Raw genomic sequence first — 19786 nt, 5'->3', positions numbered from 1 at the left:
TTTGGATTACGTTGCCTAGGATATAAATCAACACAAACAACACTATAGATCTGGAGAACATCACATGTTAGAAACACAACTGATTCACCATTCTACACCAGTGATATCAATGCTGTGACAGTGCACAATTCTACACCTTGAGCAAGTCCCCTTAACAAATTGCTCTTGTAAATTGAGCAGATTGAGTGCAATTACTCAGTGTTGAAGCCATTACAACCTCTTTACTCTGCTCACTATACTATCAACACAAAAGTGCTAAACTACATGTAAAATATGTCGCCAGATTTGGATTACGTTGCCTAGGATATAAATCAACACAAACAACACTATAGATCTGGAGAACATCACATGTTAGAAACACAACTGATTCACCATTCTACACCAGTGATATCAATGCTGTGACAATGCACAATTCTACTAGTGATATAAATACTGTGACAATGTACCATTCCACACATGCCGTAGTTCTATCAGTGTTGACATTTCAAACTGAAACATATGCAAGAGGATAATGTCAGCTGTCAAATGCCGTTCCAAGTCACTTTGCACATCATAAAGCGAACATTTATTTTACCTCACGATCGTTTCCTTTGCCATTTCGATAATAATTCGCTAGTAGTTGCTATCATATTTTATTAATTTTTTATTTAACTAGGTAAGTCAGTTAAGAACAAATTGTTATTTTCAATGACAGCCTAAGAACAGGTTAACTGCCTGTTCAGGGGCAGAACAACAGATAGACCTTGACAGCTCGGGGGTTTGAACTTGCAACATTCCGGTTAGTTCAACGCTCTTACCACTAGGCTACCCCGCCGCCCCCATAGACTAGATGGGAAAGGGTTTATCAGGACGACTGACTCAACCGACTGTCTTTCATTTGTATTATTATTTTATTATGATTATTTTTTATAATTGCAGAAAACGTCAGTATAAAACAGACAAGGACAACATATGCTAGCGGGGGATACAACAAATGACAGATTATACAAAGACCAAAGACATACACGTATTGATTGTTCCAACAGCGTTTCTTTATTGGTAGAATGTAGAATGGTTTTAATAATGTACTGCTCGAACTCCTTATAGAAAACAAGGAAGTGTTTTTTAAAAAATATATTAGTTTATTATTTGGAATTATTTTTGTATTCGTTAAAAATATATATATTATCATTTAAAAAAAAACATTTATTGATTACATTTTTCCCATTAACACAATTAGTATTAAGGGTTCACATAGATTTTCATTTATCCTTTATTATACGGTATCTAGTCGTCTCCACAGACGACTCTCAATTGCGCGACGTCATCCATCCGGGTACCAGGCGCGCGTCCGTGAAGCCTCTCCTTCACCCAACAGAGACTCCGGGCCCCGGAACTGACTGCGGAACTGCTTCGTACACAAATTAAATTGAAAAAAAAAATGCCAGATGTCACGGTGTTTTTGTCATGTTTGTTGTTTTTTATTTCAATTTTGCGTCCAGGGATCGGGGCAGAAGTGTCCTTGTGGAATGTCGACATCAACTCAGTGAGTTACATGCGCCGTGACTGTCCTGTGTGTGTGTGGTGTGTGTGTGTGTGTGTGTGTGTGTGTGGTGTGTGTGTGTGTGTGTGTGTGTTGTAGCATGACAGTATTTCAGTAGCAGCTGCAGTAGGTAGCCTAGCCTAGCCAGCAGGCTTTTTGAAGTACAACACTCAAGCCCAGGGAAGTAAATAACATCCTGGGTTGACAGATGTAATATGAAGGTTTTCGACGATTCAGACACCAGTGTATGTACTGAAGCTAACGTTACACTGGTCTGATTTGTTTTCATGATCAATATTACATCACATGATCTGGGAAGATAGGCTACTAACTTAGCTACCACAGATGATTTGCTACTAACGTTACTCCTTGAGCCGAGAAGACTCAGTTGTGTCCTCAATAACCTGACAATACTGTAATATATTATATATATACACACACACAGTGTACCTGTTCCAACTCATGACCACTCATCTAAGGTCTGGTAGTGAATGGAATATGTGTATATAGCTAGTTTCCTTATTTCTTAAAGTTGAGATAATACTGCTAGCAAGACTAAGGCTAGGTAACTTTCCAACTAGCTAGTTGTCTGATGTTGTATTGCACAACCATGACAAGTGTTTACATAAAACCTTCTCTTACTGGCACATAGTTGGTAAGAGGTTGTCCAAGGTGCTTGCTGCCATGGTAACTTGATCTATTCGTTTCTTTAGTCACAAAATGCCGTCTTCAGGAAGACATTGTACGCCAACACAACCATCTTCATGACATGTAAGTAATGAACCTTGGACGACGACAAAACGAAGATCATTTGCTTAAAAGGCCCAAAAATATTTGATTTGACGGCTGTAGTTAAACAGGGTTTTCCTGTTACTCCTGTCGTGCAACTGACTTTACTCGTGGGCTTAGTCTGAAATGGCACCCTGTTCCTTATCCGCTCCCTAGTCAAAAATAGTGCACTATTACTGTATAGGGAATATAGCCCCCCCCCCCACACACCTCTCTTTCCCTGTGTTTCTGCCATTGACTCTCCTCTCCTCCTCCAGTCCAGGGCGACTTGGCTCTATGTGATTCCACCCTGGCCTTCAACATCAGTTGGTACCTCCGTTCCTCGATCTGCTACAATGAAGTCTTTAATACTCCAGTGAGTACAATCCCTTCTTCTTCTCCCCATTCTCACAGGCAGACTCGTCATAAACCCTGCACACAAACCACACATAGCACACAGAGAAACAGTACGACATATCCAACTGTGCCATCACATTAATGTTGTAATAGCGGAACCACAAAATAGTGTGTTGCCTGTAATGTATTAGACACCATCATTTCTACATTAGAAGAGACATACTCCTTCCTGTTTCTGTTTCTACTTCCTGTAGGACAACAAGGCACTGACTATGTTTGGTCTGGATCACATGCTGAAGGAGGACTGGAGTGGCTTCTACAGCCAGGGATACATGTACTTCGACAACTGCTCGACTCTTTTACTACCCAAGGTCGGCTCTTCTGTTGTTGTTGTTGTTGGGGTTGGGGTTGTTGGGGTGTGTGAGGGGGGGGGGGGGGGGGGTTGCCATACACTGACTTATAATTCTTGGTTGATGTATTATATCTCTGTCCCCCCCCCCTCCCCCGCCTCCAGTCCTCCGTCCAGGTGTACTACACAGACGTCAGCCCCTATCAACCCCTCATCAGCCCACAGGTATTATATTATTGTATTCAGACACCTTTTGATTTTAAAAGAAAAGTGTTGTTACGTTACAGCCTTATTCTAAAATAAAATAACACATGGTACCCCATAATGACAAAGCAAAAACTGTTGTAATAACAAAGCAACAACATTTTTTTTTAAATTTACTTAAGTATTCAGACTCTTCACTCAGTACTTTGTTGAAGCACCTTTGGCAGCGATTACAGCCTTGTGTCTTCTTGGGTATGACGCTACAACCTTGGCACACCTGTATTTGGGGAGTTTCTCCCATTCTTCTCTGCACATCCTCTCAAGGTGTCAGGTTGGATGGGGAGTGTCGCTGAACAGCTATTTTCAGGTCTCTCCAGAGATGTTTGATCGGTTTCAAGTCCGGGCTCTGGCTGGCCCACTCCGTTACATTCAGAGACTTGTCCTGAAGCCACTCCTGTGGTGTCTTGGTTGTGTGCTTAGGGTTATTGTCCTGTTGGAAGGTGAACCTTCACCCCAGTCTGAGGTCCTGGGCGCTCTGGAGCAGGTTTTCATCAAGCATTTCTCTGTACTTTGCTTCGTTCATCTTTCCCTTGATCCTGACTAGTCTCCCAGTCCCTGCCACTGAAAAACATCCCCACAGCATGATGCTGCCACCACCAGGCTTCACCGTAGGGATGGTGCCACCACCATGCTTCACCGTAGGGATGGTGCCAGGTTTCCTCCAGACGTGACGCTTGGCATTCAGGTCAAATAGTTACATCTTGGTACCTCCGTTCCTTTATCTGCTACAATGAAGTCTTTAAATATTTTAATCTTATGGTCTGAGAGTACTTTAGGTGCCTTTTGGTAAACTCCAAGCAGGCTGTCATGTGCCTTTTACTGAGGAGTGGTTTCCATTTGGCCACTCTACCATAAAGGCCTGATTGGTGGAGTGCTGCAGAGATTGTTGTCCTTCTGGAAGGTTCTCCCATCTCCACAGAGGAACTCTGGAGCTCTGTCAGAGTGATCATCAGGTTCTTGGTCAAGGCCCTTCTCCCCTGATTGCTCAGTTTGGCTGGGCAACCACCTCTAGGAAGAGTCTTGGTGGTTCCAAACTTCTTCCACTTAAGAATGATGGAGGCCACTGTGTTCTTTGGGACCTTCGATGCTGCAGAAATGTTTTGGTACCCTTCCCCAGATCTGTGCCTCGACACAATCCTGTCTCGGAGCTCTACGGACAATTCCTTTGACCTCATGGCTTGGTTGTTGCTCTGAAATGCACTGTCAACTGTGGGACCTTATATAGACAGGTGTGTGCCTTTCCAAATCCACAGGTGGACACCAATCAGGTTGTAGAAACACCTCAAGGATGATCAATGGAAACAGGATGCACCTGAGCTCAATGTCGAGTCTCACAGCAAAATGTCTGAATACTTATGTAAATAAGGTGTTGCTGTCCGTGGGCAAATATGTAGAGAATGTTTTGTTCAGATCAAGAGGTTCGGTCAAAAAGTGATTGAAATCAAATGGATCCAAACCCATCTGTATACTCACTGTTACTCTGTTGTTTAGAGCGAGGAAGGCAGGCCTTCCAATCAGAGTGCTCCGCAGGGGTGGCTGGAAAAGCCGGTAAGCCAATCAGAACTCTGTTTTATAAGATATCTGTAAACAGGTTGTACATAGTCATGCCTGTTTCTAAATGTGTTTTGCATTGAAAGTGTGTTTCTGAAATGGCAGCATATGGACCCTGGTCAAAAGTAGTGGACTAAGTACTAAGTACACAGGTGTAAAGTATTTAAGTCAAAAATACTTGAAAGTACTACGTAAGTAGTTTTTTGAGGTATTTGTACTTTTATCATTTTATATTTTTGACAACTTATTTTTATGTCACTGCATTCCTAAATAAAATAATAATGTACTTTTTTTTACCCCGTACATTTTCCCTGAAACCTTAAAAAGTACTCGTAACATTTTGCATGCTTTTAGTAGGACAGGAAAATGGTCTAATTCACACTCCTATCAAGAGAACATCTCTGGTCCTACTGCATCTAATCTGGTGGACTCAACTAAACACACACGTCTGAGTGTTGGCGCGTGTCCCTTCTTATCCATATATTAAACAAAACAAGAACATGGTGCCATCTGCTTTGCTTAATTTAAGGAATTTAAAATCATTTATACTTTTGATACTTCAGTATATTTGAGCAATTACCTTTTCTTTTGATACTTAAAAGAAATTCGTTTTTTAAAATATATTTAACTCCACACTCGACTCTCAATTGGGCGACGTCATCCATTTGGGTTCCAGGCGTGTCCGTCCGTATGGTGACTCACTTTGACTTGAGTCATTCTATATTAAGGTGTCTTTTACTTTTACTCAAGTATGACAATCGGGTACTCCCCCCCCCCCCCCACCACTGTCTAAAATAGGGAACAGCGTGCTATTTGGGATGCGTTCGAAGTGTCTTGTCATGTGTCCCCTTGAAGGATATAGGTGCGGTGGCCAAGGCTTGGTCCGACAGCCCCTACCTGTTTATAGTGAAGGTACAGCCGCAGCAGCGTGGAGATGCCAGTGGGGGGCGCCCTGGAGCAGAGGAGGAGGAGCCTAATGATGTCCAGGGAAACTTGGCCTTTATCAGTCAGTATTACCGTAACTGACACTCTCTAATATGAACATAGGCCCTTTTGACTGAGTGCTTCGTCATTGAAGATCCCTTCTGTCTGCAGAGCGATGAGAAATCTGACTGCCTGTGTCTGACTGCCTGTCTCTGACTGCCCTGCCTGTCTCTGACTGCCCTGCCTGTCTCTGACTGCCCTGCCTGTCTCTGACTGCTTGTGTCTGACTGCCTGTCTCTGACTGCCTGTCTCTGACTGCCCTGCCTGTCTCTGCCTGTCTCTGACTGTCTCTGCCTGTCTCTGCCTGTCTCTGACTGCCCTGCCTGTCTCTGACTGTCTCTGCCTGTCTCTGCCTGTCTCTGACTGCCTGTCTCTGACTGCCCTGCCTGTCTCTGACTGTCTCTGCCTGTCTCTGCCTGTCTCTGACTGCCTGTCTCTGACTGCCTGTCTGTGACTGCCCTGCCTGTCTCTGTCTGTCTCTGCCTGTCTCTGCCTGTCTCTGACTGCCTGTCTCTGACTGCCTGTCTGTGTATTTACAGTGACCGTGGAGATGAAGGGGCCTCGTGAATACTCCTCTCCTGCAGACTGGCCTCTTATGATGGTGTGTTTCAGCCCGCCCCAACAGTACAGTATTCAATATCAAAATAGTGTAACTGGAAAAAAGTACACAAGAAATAAGAGAAACAGGTCTAGGGTCAGGTCTAGGGTCAGGCCTAGGGTCAGTGTCAGGTCTAGTGTCAGGTCTAGGGTCAGTGTCAGGTCTAGGGTCAGTGTCAGGCCTAGGGTCAGTGTCAGGTCTAGGGTCAGGTCTAGGGTCAGTGTCAGGTCTAGGGTCAGTGCCAGGTCTAGGGTCAGTGCCAGGTCTAGGGTCAGTGCCAGGTCTAGCGTCAGTGTCAGGTCTAGGGTCAGTGTCAGGTCTAGGGTCAGTGCCAGGTCTAGGGTCAGTGCCAGGTCTAGGGTCAGTGCCAGGTCTAGGGTCAGTGCCAGGTCTAGGGTCAGTGCCAGGTCTAGGGTCAGTGCCAGGTCTAGCGTCAGTGTCAGGTCTAGGGTCAGGGTCAGGTCTAGGGTCCCCAGTTCTACATGGTGATGTGTTTGTTCTTCCCCAGTTCTACATGGTGATGTGTATAGTGTATGTGTTCTTCGGGGCGCTCTGGCTCTTCTGGTCGGCCTGTTACTGGAAAGATCTGTTGAGGATCCAGTTCTGGATCGGAGGAGTGATCATCCTGGGCATGCTGGAGAAGGCCGTCTTCTACTCCGAGTACCAGAGCATCCGCTACAGAGGAGACTATGGTCGGTTAGATTCACGCTCTTATTTTGAAATGCACATGCAAATGTCATTTTTTTGTTGTTGTTGGGGTATGTCGATTTGGTTGATTTGATGGAGAGTTGCATCATGGTCATTCTCTTTTTGTAAATCTGTAAATTTACTTCAACTCACATCTACTTTAAAACAATAATAATAATAATAATATTTTTGAATGTTTTCCCTCCACAGTCCAAGGTGCTGTCATCTTTGCCGAGTTGCTGTCTGCTCTGAAGAGATCTCTGGCTCGCATCCTGGTGCTCATAGTCAGTCTGGGCTACGGCATCGTCAAGTGAGTTCATCCTGTCATACTTATTCCCCTTTTTAATAGTGAACTAGGGTCCACGGTCAAAAGTAGTGCACTATGTTTTAAAGGAATAGAGTGTCATTTGGAAAGCGTACAATATGAAGACTGACTGTGATTACACTATTCTATGGGTTCAGAACTGAACTGTTGTCATTGTCCATCACCTACTGACTGTATGGTGTGAGGATTCACCTAGCGCTCATGATTTGGGGCGGTACAGATGTTTGATGTATTTTAATAATTGATTATGCTTATGTTATATAAACAGAAGGAGAGGTTATAAGACTTACATTTATAGGGTCCTAGACTATAGATTAACATATATATATATATATATATATATATATATATATATATATATATATATATATATATATATATATATATATATATATATATATTCATTAATTATATATTCATTAATTATATAGTTTTGGAATTGTTCCACAGTTTCTCTCGCTCTCTCTCATAATGTGCGACTGAGACAGAACTCTGCAGGGGAGTGTGGGAGAGAAGACCAGTTAGACATTCAACAATAAATCAACGTTCTGGGGAGGGGGACATTTTATTGCCTAGCTTTTAAATAAACATTTAAAACTCTATGTTTGTATCGCCATGGATACAGGGTTTTGGTCTCAGGAGTAAAAAGGTAACGGCGTGGTCAGTGACATCACGAAGGCGGGACTATTGGGTTTTAATAAAAAATAACTTGAGACTTTTTTTTTTGTTTGACGCAGAACTTACTCAGCAACATGCGTGCTCTGTTCCTGTTCCTGTTGTCAACTTCTGTCTGCAATTGCATTAAATAAAGGGTTTTGAATGATTTAATTCAATATATTGTCATAATGCTAATTTCACCAATGAGCCAAAGATGGTACGAAATAAACTAACCCTAACATTAATGGAGGATTCCCTCACACTACAATCTTGTACAGTGTTTACATGTACAAGGAGTTGTGACACACACACACAGCGCAGGTTTTACTATCCTTGTGGGGACTTCTGGGGATTTCCCATACCCATGAGGATACTAATACACACACACACACACACACATCAACGCCCTGGTTTTATGGCCTAGCTTTGACCACACATCTGGGCACGTATTCACGAAGCGTCTCCGAGTAAAAGCGCTGATCGAGGATCAGACCCCCATTTTTTTCCAGTGTGATCTAAAAAAAAAAGGGGGGGGGGGGGGGCTGATCCTAGATCTGTACTCTGAGACTGTTTTGTGAGTTCAGGCCCTGATTTTCCCTGTTTTCCTGCTCTGTCTCTCGCAGACCCAGGCTGGGCACCACAGTCCACCGGCTAGCAGCAGTAGGCCTGCTCTACCTGCTCTTCTCTTCCGTGGAGGGAGTGCTGCGCGTCACAGGAGTGAGTAGCTACAGTTTGGATTAATCACTACACTTCTCATCGAGTGCAATCACTACACTTCTCATCGAGTGCAATCACTACACTTCTCATCTAGTGTAATCACTACACTTCTCATCGAGTGCAATCACTACACTTCTCATCGAGTGCAATCACTACACTTCTCATCGAGTGCAATCACTACACTTCTCATCGAGTGCAATCACTACACTTCTCATCGAGTGCAATCACTACACTTCTCATCTAGTGTCATCACTACACTTCTCATCTAGTGTCATCACTACACTTCTCATCTAGATCACTTTGAGACACCTTGTGAAGTTTGGATGCACCTGTCTCGTTCTTTGAACTGTCCCTCTGTCCTCAATATTTTTATTTCTCTTTCTCTCTCTTTCTACCTTTCTCTCTCTCCCTCTCTGTCTCTCTTTCTGTCTCTGTCTCTTTCTCTCGCTCTCTTTCTCTTTCTCTGTCCTGTTAATCTCTCTCTCTCTCTCTCTCTTTCTCTCTCTCTTTCTCTCTCTCTCTGTCTCTCTCTCTTTCTCTCTCTCTCTTTCTCTGTCTCTCTCTCTCTTTCTCTGTCTCTCTCTGTCTCTCTCTGTCTCTCTCTGTCTCTCTCTTTCTCTGTCTCTCTCTTTCTCTGTCTCTCTGTCTCTGTCTCTCTGTCTCTCTCTGTCTCTCTCTCTCTCTTTCTCTGTCTCTCTGTCTCTGTCTCTCTCTGTCTCTCTCTTTCTCTCTCTCTCTCTCTCTCTCTCTCTCTCTCTCTCTCTCTCTCTCTCTCTCTCTCTCTCTCTCTCTCTCTCTCTCTCTCTCTCTCTTTCTCTCTCTGTCTTTCTCTCTCTCTCTCTCTTTTCAGGGTTTCTATGGGACCGTAGCCCTGGTGGCTAACCTGAGTCTCTCTCTCATTGACTCCTGTGTGATGTGGTGGATCTTCATAAGCTTGTCCCAGACCACTCGTCTTCTGAAGCTGCGTAGGAACGTGGTGAAGCTGTCTCTGTATCAGCATTTCACCAACACACTCATCTTCTCTGTTCTGGGTGAGTTGAAGGGAATTATTTATGGATGCTTTTAATGTCACAGTGGTATGAAAGGCACAGCTTTTCAATTTGATATGAATTTTGTTGTACTCGGGTACTTAATGAAAAAAAGTTTCTGTAATCTCAATATTGACTTATTGAATAAATGATAAGTTATTTATTTTATCTTTTCACTTTGTTTTGTTCCCGTAGCTTCTATTATCTTCATCATCTGGACGACCAAAGTGTTTAAGCTGGTCGACTGCCAGACGGTGAGTTGGTAGATTTTACACTGAACAAAAAACAAAGTCCCATGTTTCCCAGGAACAGGAAATAAAAGATCCCAGAAAATGTTCCATATGTTCCAAAAACTCTTATTTCTCTAAAACAAATGTTGTCTACAAATTAGTTTTATATCCCTGTTAGTGAGCATATCCTCCTTTACCAAGATAATACGTCCGTCCACCTGACAGGTGTAGAATGTCAAGAAGCTGATTAAACAACATGATCATTACATAGGTGCACCTTGTGCTGGGGGACAATAAAAAGTCACTCTAAAACGTGAAGTTTTGTCACACAACACAATGCCACAAATGTCTCAAGTTTTGAGGGAGCGTGAGATGGCGTGCAATTGGCATGTTGACTGAAGGAATGTCCACCAGAGCTGTTGCCAGAATGTACATTTTTCTAACATAAGCCGCCTCCCAACATATTTTTTAGAGAATTTGGCAGTACGTCCAACTGGCCTGTGTATGGCGTTGTTTGGGCGAGCGGTTTGCTGATGTCAATGTTGTGAACAGAGTGCCCCATGGTGGTGGTGGGGTTATGGTATGGGCAGGCGTAAGCTACGGACAACGAACACAATTGCATTTTATCAATGTCAATTTGAATACACAGAGATACTGTGACGAGATCCTAAGGCCCGTTGTCGTGCCATTCATCTGCCACCATCACCTCATGTTTCAGCATGATAATGCAAGGCCCCATGTCGCAAGGATCTGTACACAATTCCTAGAAGCTGAAAATGTCCCAGTTCTTCCATGGCCTGCATACCCACCAGACATGTCACCCACTGAGCATGTTTGGGATGCTCTGGATCGAGGTGTACGACAGCGTGTTCCCGTTCTCACCAATATCCAGCAACTTCCCACAGCCATTGAAGAGGAGTGGGACAACATTCCAACAGGCCACAATCAACAGCCTGATCAACTCTGTGAGAAGGAGATGTGTCGCGCTGCATGAGGCAAATTGTGGTAACACCAGATACTGACTGGGTTTCTGATCCACGCCCCAAGCTCTGAGACCAACAGATGCACATCTGTATTCCCAGTCATGTGAAATCCATAGATTAGGGCCTAATGAATTTTTTTAAATTTACAGATTTTCCTTATGAACTTCAAATCTTTTGAAATTGTTGCAGTTTGCGTGTTTTTTTTAAAATTATTTTTGCTCAGTGTATAGCTACATATTCTAAACAAATGATACTTGATTATGCTGTTGTCTTGTGTTTTTAATAGACCGTGTCTCTGTCTCTGTATCTGCCACTGTGTGTCTCAGGGTTGGAGGGATTTGTGGGTAGACGATGCCTTCTGGCGCCTCCTCTTTTCCACCATCCTCCTGGTCATCATGGTGTTGCTACGACCCTCCGCCAACAGCCAGAGGTCAGAGGTCAACATTTTTTTTTTTAACAGACTAATGTTTTCATAGAGGACAGAGGTCATTTGTAATAACACTTCTAATATATACATATCTAATAGGAAGTGTATACATTACAATAGTAACAGTGTAGTAATATACAATAGTATATAGCACCTGTCTGAGGCTGTGTTGTGTTCTCGCAGGTTCTCCCATTCCCCTCTGATCGATGAAGACGATGAGGAGGATGACGCCAAGGAACCCATGCTGAATGAAGCCTTTGGTGAAAGACTTTAACCAGTTTAACGTTAGGATTTCCTGCTGTATTGATATAATATATGACAATAGGGATCTCTAGCGGGGTTGGGGTCAACTCCAGTCTAGCAGGGTTGGGGGTCAACTCCAGTCTAGCGGGGTTGGGGGTCAACTCCAGTCTAGCGGGGTTGGGGGTCAATTCCGAAAGTAAACCCAATTCCACATTTTCCTATTTGAAAAGCATTGAGGAGAATTGGAATTTCAGTGTACTTCCTGAAATGACCCCGAATCTGGTCTCTCCGGTGCCTTCAGAAAGTGTTGTGTTACAGCCTGAATTCAAAATGAATTATATATATATATATTTTTTTTAAAATTACATTGGTGAGAAAAAAATTGATTTAAACCATTTGAATTCAGGTTGTAACACAACAAAATGTGTAATAAGTCAAGGAGTATGAAGACTTTCTGAAGGCCCTGCATCTAACTCCACATTTCTGTTCCAGAGGGGATGAAGATGAGAGGCACCAAGGCTGAGACTAATGGATCCCAGTCACAGAAACTACTCAGTAAAGAGGTCAGTCCATTCAATTCAATTCAAAACTACTCAGTGAGGCGGCGAGTCCAATTCAATATAAACATATATATATATATATAATATCCCAGAGGGGTAATTACTTTGGGCATGTCTGCAGCAACAAAATCAACAGTGTCTAGGGCTCCAAGGGCTCAGGTCCTCCGAGAGAAAGAATTAGAGGGAGCAGACACCGGATAGGACAGGAGAAATACTCCAGATATAACAGACTGACCCTCGCCCCCCGACACATAAATTACTGCAGCATAAATACTAGAGGCTGAGACAGGAGGGGTCAGGAGACACTGTGGCCCCATCCGACTATACCCCCGGACAGGGCCAACCAGGCAGGATATAACCCCACCCACTTTTTCAAGGCACAGCCCCCACACCACTAGAGGGATATCTTCAACCACCAACTTACAAGGCTGAGTATAGCCCACGAAGATCTCCCCCATGGCACGAACCCGAGGGGGGCGCCAACCCGGACAGGAAGATCACATCAGTGACTCAACCCACTCAAGTGATGCACCCCTCCTAGGGACGGCATGGAAGAGCACCAGTAAGCCAGTGACTCAGCCCCTGTGATAGGGTTAGAGGCAGAGAATCCCAGTGGAACGAGGGGTACCGGCCAGGCAGAGACAGCAAGGGCGGTTCGTTGCTCCAGAGCCTTTCGTTCACCTTCACACTCCTGGGCCAGACTACACTCAATCATATGACCCACTGAAGAGATGAGTCTTCAATAAAGACTTAAAGGTTGAGACCGAGTTTGCGTCTCTCACATGGGTAAGCAGACCATTCCATAAAAATGGAGCTCTATAGGAGAAAGCCCTGCCTCCAGCTGTTTGCTTAGAAATTCTAGGGACAATTAGGAGGCCTGCGTCTTGTGTAGGTATGTACGGCAGGACCAAATCAGAGAGATAAGTAGGAGCAAGCCCATGTAACGCTTTGTAGGTTAGCAGTAAAACCTTACTGTCTTTCCAAGCTAGTCGGAAGACTTCCAGTTTGGTGTGGCACCATTTCCGTTCCAATTTTCTGGAAGCTTGCTTCAGAGCTCGGGTATTTTCTGTGTACCAGGGATCCTAGTTTATGACAATTGTTTTTTGTTTTTAGGGGTGCGAATGCATCTAGGGTATTACGCAAAGTTCAATTTAGTTCTTCAGTTAGGTGGTTAACCGATTTTTGTACTCAGACATCCTTGGGTAGGTGGAGGGAGTCTGGAAGGGCATCTAGGAATCTTTGGGTTGTCCGAGAATTTATAGCACTGCTTTTTGATGATCCTTGGTTGGGGTCCGATGACTTAACTTAGTCATCTTTTCACAGTCCAATCTGATTCAAGACACTGTTTTGCGTATATCCCAATAAATGAATGTATCCTTTCTCTTGTTCTCAGGACGAAGACCTGAAATGGGTTGAGGAGAACATTCCCACGACTGTTGCTGATGTGTGAGTAGGAAAGAAATGAAAATGTTGAAGATGTATTGGCCCAAGTTACTGCTATGTTCATAATTATATACAGTACCAGTCAAATGTCTGGACACACCTGCTCATTCAAGGGTTTTTCTTTATTTGTACTATTTTCTACATTGTAGAATAACAGTGAAGACATCACAACTATGAAGTAACACGTATGGAGTCATGTAGTAACCAAAAAAGTGTTTAACAAATCAAAATATATTTGAGATTCTTCAAAGTAGCCACCCTTTGCCAAGAGTATGCAAAGCTGTCATCAAGGCATTCTTTCAACCAGCTTCAATTAACAGGTGTGCCTTGTTAAAAGTTCATTTGTGGAATTTATTTCCTTCTTAATGTGTTTGAGGCAATTAGTTGTGTTGTGACCAGGTAGGGGTGGGTGTCTATATTATTCTCTCTGGTATGCAATCTGGTTTCTGCTCAGGTTATGGACGTGTCACTGCAACCTTAAAAGGTCCTCAATGATGTCACCATGGCCCTTGATTCTAAGTAATGTTGTGCTGCTATTTTTATTGACTTGGCCAAAGCTTTTGATACAGTAGACCATTCCATTCTTGTGGGCCGGCTAAGGAGTATTTGGTGTCTCTGAGGGGTCTTTGGCTTGGTTTGCTAACTACCTCTCTCAAAGAGTGCAGTGTATAAAGTCAGAACATCTGCTGTCAGCCACTGCCTGTCACCAAGGGAGTACCCCAGGGCTCGATCCTAGGCCCCACGCTCTTCTCAATTTACATCAACAACATAGCTCAGGCAGATGATACAGTTTTATAGTCAGCTGGCTCCTCCCTGGATTTTGTGTTAATTGCTCTACAACAAAGCTTTCTGTGTCCAACAAGCTTTCTCTGCCCTTAACCTTGTTCTGAACACCTCCAAAACAAAGGTCATGTGGTTTGGTAAGAAGAATACCCCTCTCCCCTACAGGTGTGATTACTACCTCTGAGGGTTTAGAGCTTGAGGTAGTCACCTCATACAAGTACGTGGGAGTATGGCTAGACGGTACACTGCTCTTCTCTCAGCACATATCCAAGCTGCAGGCTAAGGTTAAATCTAGACTTGGCTACTTCTATAGTAATCACTCCTCTTTCACCCCAGCTGCCAAACTAACCCTCATTCAGATGACCATCCTACCCATGCTAGATTACGGAGACGTAATTTATAGATCGTCAGGTAAGGGTGCTCTCGAGAGGCTAGATGTTCTTTACCATTCGGCCATCAGATTTGCCACCAATGCTCCTTATAGGACACATCACTGCACTCTATACTCCTCTGTAAACTGGTCATCTCTGTATAGCTGACGCAAGATCCACTGGTTGATGCTTATTTATAAAACCTTCTTAAGCCTCACTCCCCCCTATCTGAGATAAATAGGACCAAGTCCATATTATGACAAGAACAGCTCGAATAAGCAAAGAGAAATGACAGTCCATCATTACTTCAAGACATGAAGGTCAGTCAATCTGGAAAATTAAGAACTTTGAACGTTTTCTTCAAGTTCAGTCGCAAAAAACCATCAATGCTGAATTTGTCTCTCATGAGGACCGCCACAGGAAAGGGAGACCCTGAGTTTTGATTTGATTTAACTAGGCAAGTCCAGTTAAGAACAAATTCTTATTTACAATGACGTCCCCAACGACCCGGACGACGCTGGTCCTATTGTGCGCCGCCCTGTGGGGCTGTAGTATCGAATCAGTGTCTGTAGCTATGCAGTGCCTTAGACCGCTGCGCCACTCGGGAACCCTTACCTCTGCTGCAGAGGATACGTTCATTAGAGTTCACTGATGCACCTCCGATGATTGCAGCCCGAATAAATACAGACACAGACACATCTCAACATCAACTGTGTGAATCAGGCCTTCATGCTCATATTGCTGCAAAGGAACCACTACTAAAGGACACCACTAAGAAGAAGAGACTTACTTGGGCCAAGAAACACGAGCAATGGACATTAGACCAGATGGAAATCTGTGCTTTGGTCTGATGAGTCCAAACTGGAGATTTTTGGTTCCAACCGCCGTGTCTTTGTGAGACGCAGAGTAGGCGAACGCATGATCTCTGCATGGTTCCCACCGTGAAGCATGGAGGAGGTGGTGTGATGGTGTGGGGGTGCTTTGCTGGTGACAGTCAGTGATTTATTTAGAATTCAAGGCACACTTAACCAGCATGCTCAGCATATGTGGAAACTTATTCAAGACTGTTGTAAAAGCATTCCAGGTGAAGCTGGTTGAGAGAATACCAAGTGTGCAAAGCTGTCATCAAGGCAAAGGGTGGCTACTTTGATGAATCTCAAATATAAAATATTTTGATTTGGTTTAAAACTTCTGGTTACTACATGATTCCATATGTGTCATAGTTTTGATGACTTCACTATTATTGTGCAATGTAAAATTTAAAAAAATTAAAAAAATAAACCTTGAATGAGGTGTTCTAAAACTTTTGACTGGTACTGTACATTTAAAAAAATCATACATGAACAAATAAGCAATTATCTCTGTCTTCCTCTCTCTCTGTCTCTGTCTCCCTCTCTCTCGGTCTCTGTCTCCCTCTCTCTCGGTCTCCCTCTACAGAGCCCTCCCAGTAATGCTTGACGAAGAGGAGGTAAATAAGGAACTTCTCTCTTTTTTAAAATGTTTACCTTTATTTAACTAGGCAAGTCAGTTAAGAACAAATTCTTATTTTCAATGACGGCCTGGGAACTGCCTTGTTCAGGGGCAGAACGACAGATTTGTACCTTGTCAGCTTGGGGATTTGAACTTGCAACCTTTCGATTACTAGCCAAATGCTCTAACCACTAGGCTACCTGCTGGTTGCTAGTCCAACGCTCTAACCACTAGGCTACCCTGCCGCCTCTAACCACTAGGCTACCTGCCACCCCTACACTCTAACCACTAGGCTACCTGCCCCCCCTACACTCTAACCACTAGTCTACCTGCCCCCCTACAGTCTAACCACTAGGCTACCTGCCACCTCTACACTCTAGCCACTAGGCTACCTGCCGCCTCTACACTCTAACCACTAGGCTACCTGCCACCCCTACACTCTAACCACTAGGCTACCTGCCACCTCTACACTCTAACCACTAGGCTACCTGCCTCCCCTACACTCTAACCACTAGGCTACCTGCCACCCCTACCTGCCACCCCTACACTCTAACCACTAGGCTACCTGCCGCCTCTACACTCTAACCACTAGGCTACCTTCCGCCCCTACACTCTAACCACTAGACTACCTGCCTCCTCTACACTCTAACCACTAGGCTACCTGCCACCCCTACCTGCCACCCCTACACTCTAACCACTAGGCTACCTGCCACCTCTACACTCTAACCACTAGGCTACCTGCCACCCCTACACTCTAACCACTAGGCTACCTGTCTCCTCTACACTCTAACCACTAGGCTACCTGCCACCTCTACACTCTAACCACTAGTCTACCTGCCGCCTCTACACTCTAACCACTAGGCTACCTTCCGCCCCTACACTCTAACCACTAGGCTACCTTCCGCCCCTACACTCTAACCACTAGTCTACCTGCCGCCTCTACACTCTAACCACTAGGCTACCTTCCGCCCCAATGTCTCTAATGACTGCCGGTCACATTTTTTGTCTATTTTTTTTAAAAAATACAAAAAAATAAAGCTCAGTCAAAAGTTATATTTTGTGTTACTATCATTCAACAGAGACACATGTTTCTCTCGCTTTTTGTCCCCAGGAAATTCTGAAAACCAAGATGGAGAGATCCAAAATGGAATGACCGAGGGGAGGGGTTTCACTGAGGGGAGGGGTTTCACTGAGGGGAGGGGTTTCACTGAGGGGAGGGGTTTCACCGAGGGGAGGGGTTTCACCGAGGCAGCCATTGATGGAGTCAAATGAAGTGATCCATCAGATCCTATATTTATGTACAACACTTTTATGTTCCTTCATTTTGAGCACCGCCATGCAGCCGCTAATAAACTCTACGGCTTTGCCAAATGGCCCCATATTCCCTCTGTAGTGCACTACTGTTGACCAGGGCCCATAGGGTAGTGCCCTACTGTTGACCAGGGCCCATAAGGTATGTGTACTACCCTATGGGCCCTGGTCAACAGTAGTGTACTCCATTTGGGATGTCACTTGGCCCAGTGAGTCAGTCAGTCTGCCATTGACACCTATCTATAATAGTATTGACACAGGGGCAGTCTGATAATTTGTCAGATTTGCTAAATGCATTATTATGTGTCACTGTGAGGCTTTTTATGTTAGTTTCTGCCACCACCTCCCAAGATAATTAATTTGACACCCCCCCCCCCCCCCCCCCCCCCCTCCCTCCCAAACACTGACACAGTGCAAGTTAAACACAGCCTGTGAGGCCAGACTAGGCCCACTCCCTCCCCCCCCCCCCCCCCCCCCCCTCTCCCCAACACTGACACAGTGCAAGTTAAACACAGCCTGTGAGGCCAGACTAGGCCCACTCCCCCCCCCCCCCCCCCCCCCCCTCTCCCCAACACTGACACAGTGCAAGTTAAACACAGCCTGTGAGGCCAGACTAGGCCCACTCCCTCCCCCCCCCTCTCCCCAACACTGACACAGTGCAAGTTAAACACAGCCTGTGAGGCCAGACTAGGCCCACTCCCTCCCCCCCCCCCCCCCCCCCCCCCGCTCCCCAACACTGACACAGTGCAAGTTAAACACAGCCTGTGAGGCCAGACTAGGCCCACTCCCCCCCCCCCCCCCCCCCCCCCCCCCTCTCCCCAACACTGACACAGTGCAAGTTAAACACAGCCTGTGAGGCCAGACTAGGCCCACTCCCTCCCCCCCCCCCCCCCCCCCCCCCCCTCTCCCCAACACTGACACAGTGCAAGTTAAACACAGCCTGTGAGGCCAGACTAGGCCCACTCCCTCCCCCCCCCCCCCCCCTCTCCCCAACACTGACACAGTGCAAGTTAAACACAGCCTGTGAGGCCAGACTAGGCCCACTCCCTCCCCCCCCCCCCCCCCCTCTCCCCAACACTGACACAGTGCAAGTTAAACACAGCCTGTGAGGCCAGACTAGGCCCACTCCCCCCCCCCTCTCCCCAACACTGACACAGTGCAAGTTAAACACAGCCTGTGAGGCCAGACTAGGCCCACTCCCTTCCCCCCCCCCCCCCCCCCCCCCCCCCCCCCCTCTCCCCAACACTGACACAGTGCAAGTTAAACACAGCCTGTGAGGCCAGACTAGGCCCACTCCCCCCCCTCTCCCCAACACTGACACAGTGCAAGTTAAACACAGCCTGTGAGGCCAGACTAGGCCCACTCCCTCCCCCCCCCCCCCCCCCCCCTCTCCCCAACACTGACACAGTGCAAGTTAAACACAGCCTGTGAGGCCAGACTAGGCCCACTCCCTCCCCCCCCCCCCCCCCCTCTCCCCAACACTGACACAGTGCAAGTTAAACACAGCCTGTGAGGCCAGACTAGGCCCACTCCCTCCCCCCCCCCCCCCCCCCTCTCCCCAACACTGACACAGTGCAAGTTAAACACAGCCTGTGAGGCCAGACTAGGCCCACTCCCTCCCCCCCCCCCCCCCCCCCCCTCTCCCCAACACTGACACAGTGCAAGTTAAACACAGCCTGTGAGGCCAGACTAGGCCCACTCCCTCCCCCCCCCCCCCCCCCTCTCCCCAACACTGACACAGTGCAAGTTAAACACAGCCTGTGAGGCCAGACTAGGCCCACTCCCTCCCCCCCCCCCCCCCCCCCCTCTCCCCAACACTGACACAGTGCAAGTTAAACACAGCCTGTGAGGCCAGACTAGGCCCACTCCCTCCCCCCTCTCCCCAACACTGACACAGTGCAAGTTAAACACAGCCTGTGAGGCCAGACTAGGCCCACTCCCTCCCCCCCCCCCCCCCCCCCCCCCCCTCTCCCCAACACTGACACAGTGCAAGTTAAACACAGCCTGTGAGGCCAGACTAGGCCCACTCCCCCCCCCCCCCCCCCCCCTCTCCCCAACACTGACACAGTGCAAGTTAAACACAGCCTGTGAGGCCAGACTAGGCCCACTCCCTCCCCCCCCCCCCCCCCCCCCCCTCTCCCCAACACTGACACAGTGC

General features: G+C 46.0%; 1 protein-coding gene across 1 annotated transcript; it reads left to right on the top strand.

Annotated features, from left to right (window-relative positions):
* Window positions 1-1396: 1396 nt before the first annotated feature.
* LOC139383994 (transmembrane protein 87A-like) lies at window positions 1397-18018 on the top strand. Its single transcript, XM_071128625.1, has 20 exons — window positions 1397-1525; window positions 2236-2293; window positions 2569-2666; window positions 2902-3018; window positions 3174-3221; window positions 4752-4808; window positions 5667-5817; window positions 6335-6396; window positions 6902-7085; window positions 7291-7390; window positions 8686-8779; window positions 9630-9810; window positions 10003-10061; window positions 11347-11450; window positions 11631-11707; window positions 12183-12253; window positions 13644-13696; window positions 16285-16315; window positions 17429-17489; window positions 17544-18018. The coding sequence occupies exons 1-19, from the start codon at window positions 1421-1423 to the stop codon at window positions 17468-17470; spliced, it is 1692 nt and encodes a 563-aa protein (XP_070984726.1). The 5' UTR covers window positions 1397-1420; the 3' UTR covers window positions 17471-17489; window positions 17544-18018.
* The last annotated feature ends 1768 nt before the right edge of the window (window positions 18019-19786 follow it).

The sequence above is a fragment of the Oncorhynchus clarkii genome, chromosome 25 (assembly GCF_045791955.1).
Source record: "Oncorhynchus clarkii lewisi isolate Uvic-CL-2024 chromosome 25, UVic_Ocla_1.0, whole genome shotgun sequence".
Lineage (NCBI taxonomy): Eukaryota > Metazoa > Chordata > Actinopteri > Salmoniformes > Salmonidae > Oncorhynchus > Oncorhynchus clarkii.
Note: the sequence above shows the minus strand (reverse complement) of the source record. Positions and strands in the feature narration are given on the sequence as shown.

What these genes read in the sequence shown, in the direction of transcription:
- LOC139383994 (XM_071128625.1), top strand. Translation starts at nt 1,421, where the DNA reads ATGCCAGATGTCACGGTGTTTTTGTCATGTTTGTTGTTTTTTATTTCA. An exon ending in CACAACCATCTTCATGACAT is followed by an intron (nt 2,294 to 2,568) that starts GTAAGTAATGAA and finishes CTCCTCCTCCAG; the next exon opens with TCCAGGGCGACTTGGCTCTA. An exon ending in ACTCATCTTCTCTGTTCTGG is followed by an intron (nt 9,811 to 10,002) that starts GTGAGTTGAAGG and finishes TTGTTCCCGTAG; the next exon opens with CTTCTATTATCTTCATCATC.